Here is a 15000-nt window from a genome sequence, read left to right as displayed (position 1 = left end):
ATATATATGTATGTACGTACGTACAATAAGTGTGTATATGCATATATATGTGAAAGAAGAAGAAAAAAATCAAACGGGTGGGTTGTTTGTCGCAACGTTAACGGTTACAAATTCGAACCTTTTTTTACGTTCTAATAATAAGGATTATCGTTTATAGATATTATGAAGAATTTTAAGAAGATATTATAGATATTATAAAGAATTTTATTTTTCTATAATGTCATTATTAAAAACTTTCATTATTAATTCGTATCTGTACTTGATTTTTTTTTTCTTTTTTTTTTTTTTTTTCTTTTATATACATATATATGTATATATATATTTAAAAGTATAAGGTATAATTAATGTAATATAATTGTACCATATATACTATAGTTATAACAGAATTATTAGTATTAGTATAATTACGTTTATGTTTTTAATATGAAACTTATACAAATATTGATAACTATATATATATATATATATATATAAGAGATTATAAATTAATTATATATATATATATAAGAAATATATTTTGTATCGTTATAACGTTATCTAAAAAATATATTATATAAATATATATATATATATTTATTTATTTATCTATTTATTTAATATAATTAAATATTAATATAAGAATATTTTTCGTAGAAAAGTATTCCATTTAATGGTAATGTACTTTCGTAATTAATTCTATTAAAATTAATTTTCCTTTAAATATGAAAATTCTCTCTTGAAAAGTAAAGAAAGATTCAATTGCGACGATGTTATGGTGAAAATCGTGTCACTTGGTTAAGGTAATTTCAAGGAAATTTCATATTTAAAAAAAAAAGAAAGAAAAAAAGAAAAAGAGATAAAAGTAAAAAAAATAAAAAGTAAAAAAAAAAAAGAAGAGAAACGTTTTGTTTAATGACCGGACGGATGAGAATACCAAGAGAGCGAGAGGAAGAGAGAGGGAGAGAGAGAGAGAGAATATACCAAAAAAAAAAAAGAAAAAGAAGAAAAATAAAACTGCAACGATCATGGAGGACGGCAAACGAGCTTCAAGGACGTAGGATTAGTCTTCTTAGGCAGACAGACCCATTTGTTTACACCTTATTGCATTTCATTTGCATTTAAACGTACGTTTCGCGTATCCGCTTTGAAAATCAATTATTTCAATATAGTCATCGACATAATCATATTTTAGACCGTGAATATTTCAAACGTCATACTATTATATAGGTGGAGGAAAAATAATTGTTCCTGTATCGTCTCTCTCTCTCTCTCTCTCTCTCTCTCAACATCTGCAAGTATAAGTTTTCTTGTTTTTATTATTATAATTTACATTAATTAAATGACAAACGTATTACAATTGGTTTTGTTTTTTCTCTTTTTTTCCTTTTCGTTCGTTTATTTTTTTTTTTTTTTGTTCTTTTTTTTTCCCCCAATCGATTAACATAACAACATTAATTAATCCTCTTAGCCTAGTTAAATACGAGTACTGTTTATCTTAGGGGGAAAACAAAACAAAAAATGTAAATAGGTGATTTAATCGGTAATACATAAATGTGATATGATAAATAATTCGTAATACATTTAAAAGGTTATAATTATCGCAAAGAAGTTAATGTAATGACTTGTAAATTTACAATTCGTCATTATACAAACGGAATAAATTAAAATGACTTTTTTTTTTTTTTTTTTTTTTTTTTTTTTTTTTTTTAATATAAGCATTAGAATTATATGCTCGATACGACAAACAAACGAATTTGTGAATTTAATATGGTAAATTTCTTTTTCTTTTTTACTTAAATGATTTTTTTTTTTTTTTATTAAATGTTTATATATATATATATATGTGTGTATGTATGCATATATTTAGTATAGCTTTAGTTATTATTGATAATATTCCATATATAATAAATATTAATATCAAGTGAATATAATAAATATATGTATATATATATATTTTTTTTCTATTTTCTTTTTTTTGTTTTTTTTTTTTTAATTTTATAACGGATTAATTTCCGATTAAAATTTCATGGGTGATTATATGTTTAGGGCCACTTAGTGGTCTCCCCGCAGGAAAGTTCGTCGTCCAAGGTCAAAGGGCAATATTCATCGGGCGTAATTCTTTCCAAACGACCGATGTCGAGTTTAGGCTTGAATGGAAGATCGGAGATTAGTATACCAACTTCTTCATCCTCAATCTTTTGCTTCTCCTCGTCCTCCTCGAATTCCCAAAAATCTTCGTCACGTCCGATCGTACCTCGTCTATTTTTGACGCTTAGAAAATCTTCTTCGTTAAGGGTGATCGTTTTTACTCGTTTCTTCTTCTGCTTTTTCGTTTTTTCTTCCTCCTCCTTTTTCTTCTTCTCCCTCTCCTTCTCCCTCTCCCTCTCCCTCCCCTTCTCCTTCTCATCTTCCTTCTTCTTCTTCTTCTTCTTCTTTTTCTCAATTTCTTCTTCAAATTCCTTACTCGAAGGAAATTCTTTTTTTTTCAACTTCTTCTCCTCGTCCGCCATTTTCTCAATACTTTTCATCGTTTGACGTTCGTCTTTATCATTGTCATCGTCGTCGTAGTCGTTGTCATCGTCATCGTCGTCGACATTATTCAATTCCTTCTCCGTTGAAATTTTCATCAAGATTTCTTTTTCAATGGAATCGTTCGGTCGATCAACTTTCAAAATTTTCTCTGAGATATTGCAAGATTTTAATATTTTATCATTATCTACCTTATCGACCGGACAACTCTCGGCTTTTACGAGTTCATCGATTCTATTTGACGGAACTTCCCCGTCGGTATGTACGGCATCGTTCTTACCAACCACATTGACGGCATCCTTCATATGGGCCGCCTTCATATGCGGATTTTTTCGATATTCCTCGTGCAGGTAACTGGCAAATTGATCTCTAAAATAACCGTCGATCATTTTCCAAACGCTGATGCTATACCAAGCGAGAATGCCGATGATAAATGCACCGCGAAAGAATGCGGCCAACATTGTGATCGTTGTTGTGTTTCTTGTTCTTGTTTATCTTGTGCAAAAAAAAAAAAAAAAAAAATAAAAGAAAAAGAAAAAAAAAAAAGAAAGAAAAGTATCCCTTTCTCTTCGTCTTCGAAATCTCAGGGATATTTTTTTTCTTTTGTTTTCTTCTATTTTTTCTTCAATTTTTTCTTCTCCTTCTTACCCCTCCACCTGGCACGACCCCACGTAATTTCTTCGTTCGAAAATAAAATACGTTCTCTATTCTCTCCGTAGACTCCTTAGAAATTGGAATATATACTTTCCTACTTCAATAATCCTCTTCCTCTCCCATAAAATAGTCGCGAACAATGTAATAACTTTCCTTCATGTTAGGCCAGGCCATCGTGACAAATAGTAAAAGCGAATTGGCGATGACAAATAGTCTCATCATTTCTACACCGTCGTTAGATCTAAGCCATTCTCCGAAACCCTGATTCGTAGATTCGTCGTCCTCCACCAATCGTTCGACAGCATCTTTCTTATCTTTGTCCACGTCATCGTTCTTAGTTTTCTCCTCGTTATGACGATTCTTCGTACCCTTGCTGTCAATCGTGTTGTTTCCTCGTTTCCTCATTTTTTCCATCGAAATGACATCTGTAAAACGTGATTAGGGGTGAGGGGGAAAAAAAAGAAAGAAAAAAAAAAAGAAAGAAAGAAATAATCAATCGTTTCGAACAAAATATCAAACGCTTATAGGATTGTTATCCAAGCGATAGGATAGTTGCAAATTCCAATGGGGAAATTCCAAGAGCAAATGGGATAGCTAGGTGATCGTTGATGAAGTGTTCATTTGGAATTTACTCGCTAAACGTATGCACGTATTCTCCTTCGATCCCTGAAGGAGGAGTTAGTGCGACGACCGCGTTAGAAGCATTACGTTAGAGAATCGTATTAGATGGTATTGCATTTAGATTCATGTATATCAGGGTGTACAGGATATATATATATATATATACATATATATACATAATTACAAATGTGTGATCGTCATGCCAATTAGAGAATTCTTTTGTTAATCGATCGAACGAAGAAGTGTGTTTGCGTGTATTCGAATATTTTCTCGTACTCTCACGTAAGCTTATATGTATGTAAAAAAAAAAAAAAAAGAAAAAAAATGAGAGGGTGAGAGAAAGAGGAAGGGAGGGGACGGCGAGAGGGGAGAGGGGAGGAAATAGTCGACGTATTCGTATTCCAGAAGTTCTGTTACGCGAAACTCCCATCTCAATTAATGCCTCGGAGTCGGGTCGATAAACTGGCAAGCTTAATTAATAGAATTTCCTGTCTTTTTTTTTTCTTTTTCTTTTTTTTTTTTTTTATATGTTATCTTTTACTTATTTATTTGTATGTGCGCGCGCGCGTGTTTTTTTTTTTTTTTTTTTTTTTTTTTTTTTTAATACGAATAATCCACGCTCCTCATTTCACTTCGGGTCGATCGAATTTAACATTTTTGATCAATTTCTACGACTACGGATACTTTTTAAATATCTGCATTTAAAAAGAAAAAGAAAAAAAAAAGAGAAATAAAAAAAACACAAATATTGTCAACGCCTTCGTCACAATTTTGAAATTCTTTTTTTTTTTTTTTTTTTTTTTTTTTTTTTTTTTTTTTTTTTTTTTTTCTTTTCACGTTCGTCGTTAAAATTAATTATTTAATATTTAACGCCGAGTTCTAAAAGGGAGTTGCACTATTATTTATGATCTCTTGAAAAAATATTTGTAATGAAAAATAAATTCGTAGAAAAAAAAAAAGATTAGGTATGTGTAGCAGTTACATGTACATATACATGGATATTGTTATTTCTATACGAGTATATATACATATATATATATATATATATATATATATATACATGCGTAACATTAACATTGACATTATCACACGAAATGAGGATCTTTTTTATGAGAACGGTCAGTGACATTTACTTCACTGATTAACATGAACTATATTACCTCAGAAGAAGTTTGCTCGTTTGCTATTAATATACCCACCGTAAACTATGTTACTTTGGCATTTCTCAACGTCTCTCTAGTTCTCTCTATTTCTCTCTCTCTCTCTCCCTCTTTCTCTCTCTCTCTCTCTCTCTCTCTCTCTCTCATTCTCTTTCTCGTCGAACTCCCGACATTTGTCGAATCGCGAACAAATGTACGAACGTCTTAGTTAAATCGTGGGAGAGAGAGAAGGTTAACCCGCTGACGAATACACGTATCTATATATATATATATATATATATATATATATATATAGATGTGTATCTATTTCTATATTTATCTTTTAGAGAAAGAGAGAGAGAGAGTGAGAGAGCTCGAAATGTTATTGACAAATAAAATGAGATTCAATATATTTCTTTGTTGAACCTTTGCACTCAAACTATTAACATTTCTATTGCATAACAAGTAAAAAGTTACTTTAATTGCTGGTATTAGAGTTAATATCCTTTAATTAAGACTAATTAAAGGATTAATTAAGTTTAAATTAAAAAAGATATATCCTTGCTTTTTATTTTCTTTTTTTTTTCCTTTAAACTAATAATAACTAAACGTGTATAAACACCAATTATTACCTTGATAAGTTCCATATTTACAGAGTGTTCTCTATTTGTTGTTCAACCGTATAATCGTGGATGCTGGTAGTAGTACGTGCGCAAAGATATAATTTCTTTAATCTCCATTATTTATTTATTTATTTCTTTTTTTTTTTTTTTTGTTTTTTTTTTGTCTATGTGATAATTAAACGATGATACAAAAATTTAGTCAACGATAGTCAGAAAGAAAATAAAAAAAAAAAAAAGAAAAAAAAAGTACTTTAACATCGTTAATCGTTAATGTCGAATTGATCGTCAATTAAATATATTTATATTTAATATTATTCCGTAATTAATATCATTGCTATAAATAGTAAAATTTAATTTGGATTATAATTTAATGAAATATTATTAAACACTTCACTATAACGTGTCACAAACAGAATCTATTTTGTATTAACGAAAAAGAGGGAGCGAAAGAGAGCTAGGGTGAGAGGGAGGTAGAGAAAAAGAGAGAGAGAAAGAGAGAGAGAGAGAGAGAAACAAACTGGCTCGTAGATTCGTCTAGTTAGCGAACTTTTGCTATTCCTATCGTTATTTCCATTTGAACGTCACATAATACATCATCGAAACTTGTCCCCTAACAAAAAATACTGTACTAATGATTTGAACTCCCAATATTTCTAACTACTCTCCATCTCTCTCTCTCTTTCTCTCTCTTTATATATATATATATATATATATATATATATATATATATATATATATCCTTCTCTCTGTTTCTCTTTCTTACTCGCTCTCTCTCTCTTTCTCTTTATCTCTGATTCTTCTTCGATCGATCAGCATCGAATTGGAAATTTTCTCCTGACCGGGATTTTAAATTCACTGTCGTATAACTCGCGAATATAGTTTGTTCGAAGGTCAACTCGAAGATACACGAAGATCAGATCAAAAATTCTATTCCCTGTTCTTCTTTATTTATTTATTTTTTTCCTTTTTTTTTTTCTTTTTTTTTTTTTTTTTTTTGTATTATTTTCTTACCTCCCCTCGTGTTTCTTTTCTTCTCGTATCGCAATTAATTATTTATATTTGTATATACGTGTATATGTATATGTATGTGTGTGTGCGTGTGTGTGTGTGTGTGTCACTCAGATAACTTTCACCAACACCATTACAATGATGAGAACAAAAAAAGTTGAAGGAAAAAAAAATTAGACTAACTTTTCACTCCTGAGAGTTTTTCTTTCTTCTTCTATCACGGTATCTCTAACGTCGTTTCTCTACTTATCTCTCTCTCTCTCTCTCTCTCTCTCTCTCTCTCTCTCTCTCTCTCTCTCTCTCTCTCTCTCTCTCTCTCTCTCTCTCTCCCTTTCTTTCTTTCTCTATCTTCTTTCCGTCTGTCTATTTGGAAAAAGTGGACTCTTTCAAGCTGGCAGGTGTTCTACCATTGTGTTCGAAATCTCGCGGAATGTCGAACGAAACTACGAAGTTTCTCTCGTTGATACTCTTGGGCTTGCCGTGCCATGAACGTTAACGTACATCGAAAGGGCTTCGCAAGTTTGTAAGCTCGTTATAGGACTCCCTGCAATGCCGAGGGTTCTCAAAAAGTGTGTCTGGTAATATATGCACAGTTTTATTCACAATTTTATTTCCCCAATTATATATATATATATATATATATATATATAATTATATATATATATATATATATATATATATATAATTGAAAAAAAAAAGAAAAAAAAAAAAATAGTAAAAGTTCTCAGAGAGTATAATGCCGATTAATTAAATTATTTTTACTTGCGTGTAGTAAAAAGTTTTTCTTCTAAATCGTTTGAAACGTTTCCTTTTATTTAGTTTTAAAATTCGACTAAAACTATTCGTTATTTACAAAGATATAATGAAATATAATTAACGATGGAGTACGATTTAAAAAAAAAAAAAAAAAAAAAAAAAAAAAAAAAAAAAAAAAAAAAAAAATATATATATATATATATATAAAAGAAAAAAAAGAAAATAAGAGGAATAAGGGTGAATGGTAATTTTTTTTCCCCCCCTTTCTTTTTCTTTTCTTTTTCTTTTTCTTTATATATTAGAAAAAAAAAAAGAAAAAAAAATGTTTCTAGAGATAATTGAAGAAAGATATAAAGCATTGATATAACATCGGTGAATGAATCTCTCGTTTTATTATATATATATATATATTTTTTTTTTTTTTTTTGCAACATTGTCAGAGAATAAATTTTCAAATTTCGCGGCTGAATAAAATATATCCTATAGGAGGTAGGATTGTGTAATAATCGATCAATCAATGTCAAGCACTTTATCGCTTGATGATCCACGATCCATCCAATATATTGTTGGCGAATGAGGCTTAACCGTTTTAATTACCTGTCACCAGTATCTCTCCCCCTTCGGGATATCTACCTTCTATGTAATTGAAAGTACTCATTAAATTATATACGTCTATGTGTGTTACGTTTCTATACGTTACGTTGTCTATTTATCAGTGCATCTATAAAATTCATTTTTCACAACTATTATTCATATCACGAAGTCAGTCATTGAGAAACTTCTTCTTAAAATCTTTCGTATCGCATACGATCGATCGATATAAGTCAAGTCCGGTCGTGCCGAGAGAGTATAATTGAATTATTAAATCGTAAGATTGAAGTTAATGATATCCAGCTATTTAAATATATTTATATTTCATTTATTTCGTTTTTTTTTTTCTTTCTTTCTTTCTTTTTTTTTTTCGTTCAATCTTATCAAATCATTTTAAATATGATAAATAAAGTCAGTTTAACTTTTGATCGTTGGATTATGAAAGATACTTCTTTTTTTTTTTTTTCGTGCGTATATTCGAGATAAAAAAACAATAATAAAGAATGATAACAATAATAATAATAAGAAGAAGAAGAAGAATATTGGAAAAAAATCTCCTCCGTATATTCGTTAGGCCATTTTTATTTTATCTTTTATTTTATATTTTTCGTCCTTTCATAGTTATCGAGTACTTATTCGCATGCTTGCCGCCGGCCTGCCGGTGACTCGCGGATAGGAATTATAGAATATAAGCTCTCTTGGAAATAGAGACATAAATAACGAACGTGAACTTGACTACAATGGCTTGGAGAGTAGATGGAGGGTGAATTTGCTCGCGCGATCGACTTCTTTCTCTCGATGCTCCGACGCTCGCTTGGATATTCGAGCAAATTTAATTTCCTTCTCGAAAGATATCGGAAAGAGATTTAGTTCGAGGCTGAACGTGCACGAATCACAGGGGTGGGGGGGGGAGCGGGTGGAGGAAGGATGGGATAGAGAAAGAGACAAAGAGAGAGAGGAAAGAAAGAGAAAACTCCAAGTGTACTACAAATTTGTCTCCTTTTTTTCCTCTATTTCGTATTTTATAAAATATTATTTTGTTAAAAATTTTTTGAGAATTACGACAACGATAACAACTATAACAAAATATATAAATAATTTTTTAAGTATATATATATATATTTTTTTTTGTTTAATATTTAAATAGCCTATACATATATATATATATATTTATATTTATTTATTTATTTGTTTATTTATTATAATTTTCATTCTCGAAATTGCACAACGAATTTATTTCATTTTCACTCTTTCGTATTTACAATAATTTTATTTTTCATTTTCGAAAATGTTCATTTCTATTCTGACAACATGAATAACATAATAAATGAATAATTAGAAAAATATTTATAACAGCCTATATATTATATAATTTGTATTTTTAATTCTGAAAAAAAAAAAAAATAATGCAGAAGCTTTTCAATTATATTTGGTTTATTTTTTCTTCTTTTTTTTTTTTTTTTCTTTGCTTTTTTTTCATACTTCCTAGGATAGGATTTTATTAAGGGTTAAAGCTTTCCCAAATGAGCGCCTTACTTATTTTTGATACTGAAATTGACTCCTAACAGGATTATCCCAAAGAACTCTCAACTTCCTCTATAATGCTATCTTTAATACCAAAGGGATGACGATACAAGTTGCATAGTTCGGCTTCACGTTTGACAAGCAACACTAAAACTAGTAATAGTAGTAGTAGTAGTAGTAGTAGTAGTAGTAGTAGTAGTAGTAGTAGTAGTAGTAGTAGTAGTAGTAGTAGTAGTAGTAGTAGTAGTAGTAGTAGTAGTAGTAGTAGTAGTAGTAGTAGTAGTAGTAGTAGTAGTAGTAGTAGTAGTAGTAGTAGTAGTAGTAGTAGTAGTAGTAGTAGTAGTAGTAGTAGTAGTAGTAGTAGTAGTAGTAGTAGTAGTAGTAGTAGTAGTAGTAGTAGTAGTGTAGTAGTAGTAGTAGTAGTAGTGTAGTAGTAGTAGTAGTAGTAGTGTAGTAGTAGTAGTTGTAGTTGTAAGTACCTAATAGTAATATAATATGACAAGTTGTCTAATCAATTAGGCTAATACTTAACAAAATTTACTTGATACGGCACGTATACTGATCACTTAAGTTAACTCGCTATTTGTTCGAAGAGATTAAAGAAAACAACGAAACAAAAGAAAATAACCAATAAATGAAAACGAAAAGCAAAAGAAAAAAAAAGGGTTGTGAAGGGGGGGGAGGGATGGGTGGGACATAATAAAGGAGAAATCGATAGGTAAGAAAAATTTAGAAAAAATAAAAATAAAAAACGAAAGAAAAAGAGAAAAGAAGGAAAGCAAATTCGAACAAGATACACAGAGAGATAAATGTATATCTAAATAAAAAATTTTTATTTATGTTAACTCCTAACATTTCCATGATTTTTCTTTTAATTATTTCATGCTATGAGTTAACGATCCACGTGATTGGAATAACTCAATCATACTGAAGATATGCGTATACTCTCTCTTTCTCCTTTTCTCACACACACACACACATATATATATACACACGTATACATATGCATCCATTCTTTCATTTTCTCAGAAACAAGGCATTGAAATAGTAGAAAATTGAAAAATTCGTCGTATGAAGAACGACGAGAGCTTAAAAAGCAATTTTTTTTTTTTTTTTTTTTTTTTATTTTTTTTTTTTTTTTTTTTTTTTTATAATGAAAGAAATGAAACTTTCATTCGAAGAACACGAAGAGGGTTGGTCCACCTTTAATTATCGATAATCGATCGAACGACGAAAATTCTTTAAGATTTTTGAAAAGTATCGTTTCGATGCATATTCTATTCACTTATTACCTGTCATCGAAATTATTGCCGAAAGTGCAATTTACTTTAAAATGTGTCATCGTGATCTATAAGTATGCTCTCTCTCTCTCTCTCTCTTTCTTTGTATATGCTGTGTATGTGTGTGTGTTTATGAGAAAGAGAGATAGAGAGATGTAGGGATAGAGAGAGAGAGAGAGAGAGAGAGAGAGAGAGAGAGAGAGAGAGAGAGAGAGAGAGAGATAAAGATAGAGATAGAAAGCTTCGTACTTTTCTGCCTTTCACACCGTCCAAATGAACTCGCTCCTAGCTTTAATAGTCCCTGTGCGTGTGTGAATTGTAATTTGGATTACCACTACCACTAAACACTAACACGTGATACACGTTCGTAATTATTCCTTGTAGGCGTTGTCGCATTGTTTCCAAGCGGCTAAATCTCTCCTGATTGTGAGCCCCTTTCTTCGCATCATCCACTTGTCTTCGTTTTATTTCTCCTTTTTTTCTTTTTTTTTTATTTTTTTTTTTTTATTTTATTTACTTATCGTTTCATCGTACCTGTTAGATCATACTTAAATACTTACTTAAATCTTACCTGTTAGATCATACTTAAATACTTAACTTATGTTTTTTTTCCTTTTCTCATTTTTTTTTTTTTTTGTCTCCCTAATAAATAATAAAATAATATTTATTGTAATATGAATGATACATATACACACGGAGATATTTTATGATGCGATATTCAAATAAACGAGAAGAATTTTCCAATCCATCGAATTCTTCCTCTTTATCCTCTTCTTCCTCTTGCCATTTTAACTTATCATCACTATCATCACCATTACCAACAGACGACATTATCGATGCTCACTGTAAACTACGTCTCTCCTAGGAGCAAAGATAGTAACTTTAATAATAGTCGAGGATGTTCCTTCGGGACTAACTTCTATTCTACTTGTACACACACTCTGTCTCTCTTTCTCTCTCTCTCTCTCTCTCTCTCTCTCTCTCTCTCTCTCTCTTTCTCTCTTTTTCTCTCTATTTTTCTTTTTTTATCTTTTTCTTACTCGAGAACTTACAACGAGGGAATGTGTATCCTGATTCGAAAAAAAAAAAAAAAAAATTGACGTGTATCCGAAGTGATAATAACGAGGTACGAGTTGGACGACGTAAGATACTTTCTTCTTTTCCGATAAAAATCAAGATATATGTCTATACACACACACAACACACACACACACACATATTGTATGTACACGTGTATTCTATTTAATCCTGCAAACCTCAAAATAGTTTCAAGTTGTGCGCTTGGGATGCGCTACAACCCCAGGGACTTTTAAATAGCTGTCGTTTTTTACAGAATGAATAATTTTGACTCCAAAAAAAAAAAAAAGAAAAGAAGAAGAAAAAATACTGTATATTCTCTGAAGCCTGAAAAATAATACTCAAAAATAATTATCAATAGGTTTGAAAATGCAATTCTGTCATAGTAAAGAAAAAAAAAAAAAAAAAAAGAAAAAAAAATTCATGAATCATGCAACGCGCAAATTATTTTAATTGAGCTCAAATTTGGTCTGGAGTGATCCTACATCCCAATAGATACAATTAGGATTAAAGATGTATTTCTTTTTTTTTTTTTTTTTTTTTTTTTTTTACTGATTACAATAATCATATACAATACATATCATTTTTAATAAAGAGAAAGATGATCATTGTAATCGTTCAAAGTTTCTTTTTTTTTTTTTTTTTTTTAAGGTCACCTACTTTCTCTTACGATTTGAAAAGACAATAAGTAGCTTCTTTTATTTCTTTATTTCTTTTTTTTTTTATTTTATATATATATATATATATATATATATATATATATATATATATGTATATAAGTGAGAAGATGTAATTCGGTCAGAGTTGACTTTCTTTCTTTCTTTCTTTCTTTCTTTCTTTCTTTCTTTCTTTCTTTCTTTCTTTCTTTCTTTCTTTCTTTTTTTCTTTTTTTTTTTCTTCTCAACACCCGCTGTCATCATCGTCGTCGTCGTCGTCGTCGTTTAGGTTCTCGTTGAGTATCGTGCCTTATCTAAATCTTATGTTAGCTGGTAGAATTTAGTCCTTAAGTTAGTTAAAAGCACAAGAATTTGCGGTTTTGTCGTACTGAATTCCGAACACTAGAAAAGGCAGCAGTTGAACGTGTTCCAGTTTCGAAGAATGAAGCAAGTCAGAGAATAAGGAAAATGAAATAGATTTACCAAGAAAATATATCAATAGAATTTATTTCATTAATAAATTTTTCTTTTTTCTTTAATTATATTATTAATCGATACACATCGTTTTTGGATAAATTCAAATTTATTAATAATAAATGTTTAAAATATTTTCTTTCTTTTTTGTTCGATTTGATTGATATAATTTGAGGGAATATTGAAAGATTATTTCATCTTTTTTCTTTTTCTTTTTTTCTTCTTTTCTTTTCTTTTCTTTTTTTCTAAAAAATACATCTAAACGACACATGATCTTAGATCAATGATCTTAGATTATTTCTTACGTTGACATTACTAATAACAATAATAATGGTATTGAGATTAACTATGTGTGTATATATATATATATATATATATATATATATATATACATATGTATGTATAGATACGTAGATCTATATATCTTGCTATTTGACTATCCTATAATCAGATGACATTCGAACGTTCGTCGATTCGATTAATTATGCATTCCATTCTCGAAACGTTCGTCGCTAATTAACATTATGAATCGGGATACCTGTAAAATTCCTATCGTACACTCAACGACAAATATGATGTCTGTCTATATACGACGCAAAGTATGCATAATTTTAAATGATCGTAAAAGAATTTATCCACGTAATGACGCGTGTACTTTCGTGATTTGATTTTCATTCTTCGTTCATTCGTATATACATATGTATGTATGTACATACGCGTTAAGTCGAAAATCCCTTTGGAAAATAATTTTATTATTAGTTTATACTAATAATAATAATAATAATAATAATAATAATAATAATAATAATAATAATAATAATGACTAAATCAAATATGTTTGGAATCTATATTAGAAGGATTAAAAATACAAAGATATGGTTAATTGAATATTTATTATCATTACAGATTATAACAGTAATAACAATAACAATTTATTAACATTTTCATTGATATTATTTATTATATGAAAATAATATCTTACTTAATTTGATTGAATTTAATTAAATGTTTCAATGTGCCGCGACTACGAGCATTAAGTATGAAGTACTGCTAGCTGGTATGCGAAAATGTACGATAACTTTGGACGATTCGAGTGTTGATTCGTCGATACAAGCAACGGCATTACTGCCCTGATTGTTTATAACTTGTACGTAGTTGATAATACCTAAATGAGAAGAAAAAAAAATGGAAAAAAGATCGAAGCAATCGAATTGATTTAAAGTTTCGATTTTTGTTACAAAAGGGACAAAAAAAGAAAGAAAGAAAAGAAAAAAAAAAGAAGAGATACGTGTATGAACGTTGAACATATTCTAACATTATTGTAGGAGAAATTAATTAATTAATTATATATATATATATATATTTATTTATTTATTTATTTATTTATTTATTTTCTTTTTGTATCGCGTTATATAGTAATCGATTCAAGATTTCAATGAAAAGTATCGTACACATAGACGAAGTATAAACAAAATAAGAGAAAGCGTAGTAGCTTACGTGATTACATTATTTTGTCTACGACTGACATTGAGAGTGAAACCTACAGTGTTTGACTCGACGTCGAAGGATAAACACGTTCGAAAGCCTTCAACGTTTATTTTAACGTTCTATCATCATCGCGTATGTATATAATTATAATTAAATCAATAATTAAAGTTCAATTAAGAATAATTCTTCGTAATTTTTTAACATTGTGAAATCGTGAATAATCAAATCGAATTGAAACTTACCATTTGGTACGGTCAGAGTTATCGAGAAACTATGGATTCTATTTGTTGGATTATCGAATTCTAAAATTCTCCTGTAGACAACTTCATTTGGATATCTAATGCCAGTAGAAATGTCTCCGATGAACGCCGTAGAACTATCAGCTGATGATGCTAATTGTTTCTATAATAGAAATAGAGAAATAAAATATATTTTATTGTCGTCACTTTTATTAATTATCGATGTTTTGTCTTCTCTCTTTTTTTTTTTTTTTTTTTTTTTTTTTTTAATACGAAGTAGCGACGTAATGTCGAACGAATCATCTCCAAGATGTTACATAAAATTAATTATTTAGATCGAAAAGAATGAAAAATTAATTAAT

General features: G+C 29.4%; 4 protein-coding genes across 8 annotated transcripts in view; 1 reads left to right on the top strand and 3 right to left on the bottom strand.

Moving 5' to 3' along the window:
* Nucleotides 1-15000, top strand: part of LOC118451311 (uncharacterized) — an 82430-nt gene that overhangs the window by 5527 nt on the left and 61903 nt on the right. The window lies entirely within an intron of this gene.
* On the bottom strand, nucleotides 1870-2977 carry LOC118451321 (uncharacterized). Its single transcript, XM_035887770.2, has one exon. The coding sequence runs from the start codon at nucleotides 2967-2969 to the stop codon at nucleotides 2022-2024; it is 948 nt and encodes a 315-aa protein (XP_035743663.2). The 5' UTR covers nucleotides 2970-2977; the 3' UTR covers nucleotides 1870-2021.
* Nucleotides 3262-7013, bottom strand: Xport-A (exit protein of rhodopsin and TRP A). Of its 3 annotated transcripts, XM_085658637.1 has the most exons (3): nucleotides 6737-7013; nucleotides 5555-5617; nucleotides 3262-3587 (listed from the first exon to the last, which is right to left on the bottom strand). In XM_085658637.1, the coding sequence occupies exon 3, from the start codon at nucleotides 3574-3576 to the stop codon at nucleotides 3262-3264; it is 315 nt and encodes a 104-aa protein (XP_085514763.1). In that variant the 5' UTR covers nucleotides 3577-3587; nucleotides 5555-5617; nucleotides 6737-7013. The 3 variants fall into 3 exon arrangements, with proteins under 3 accessions (XP_085514763.1, XP_085514762.1, XP_085514764.1); XM_085658636.1 differs by lacking the exon at nucleotides 5555-5617 and having other exon boundaries at nucleotides 6737-7010; XM_085658638.1 differs by lacking the exons at nucleotides 5555-5617; nucleotides 6737-7013 and adding an exon at nucleotides 6557-6656.
* The window catches only part of LOC118451323 (uncharacterized), a 1980-nt gene continuing 853 nt past the window's right edge, over nucleotides 13874-15000 (bottom strand). Inside the window, exons 2-3 of the mRNA XM_035887774.2 lie at nucleotides 14642-14801; nucleotides 13874-14076 (exon numbers count right to left, since the gene is read on the bottom strand). Coding sequence (XP_035743667.1) covers nucleotides 13922-14076; nucleotides 14642-14801 — 315 coding nt within the window. The 3' untranslated portion in view covers nucleotides 13874-13921. The remainder of the gene's footprint in view (nucleotides 14077-14641; nucleotides 14802-15000) is intronic.

The sequence above is a fragment of the Vespa mandarinia genome, chromosome 8 (assembly GCF_050613455.1).
Source record: "Vespa mandarinia isolate Hongniang chromosome 8, ASM5061345v1, whole genome shotgun sequence".
Taxonomy (NCBI): Eukaryota; Metazoa; Arthropoda; class Insecta; order Hymenoptera; family Vespidae; genus Vespa; species Vespa mandarinia.
This window is presented reverse-complemented; position numbering and strand designations above follow the sequence as displayed.

Bases quoted from the DNA above. Each gene is read 5' to 3' on its own strand.
- Xport-A (XM_085658637.1), bottom strand. From the start codon at position 3,576: ATGGAAAAAATGAGGAAACGAGGAAACAACACGATTGACAGCAAGGGT.
- LOC118451321 (XM_035887770.2), bottom strand. From the start codon at position 2,969: ATGTTGGCCGCATTCTTTCGCGGTGCATTTATCATCGGCATTCTCGCT.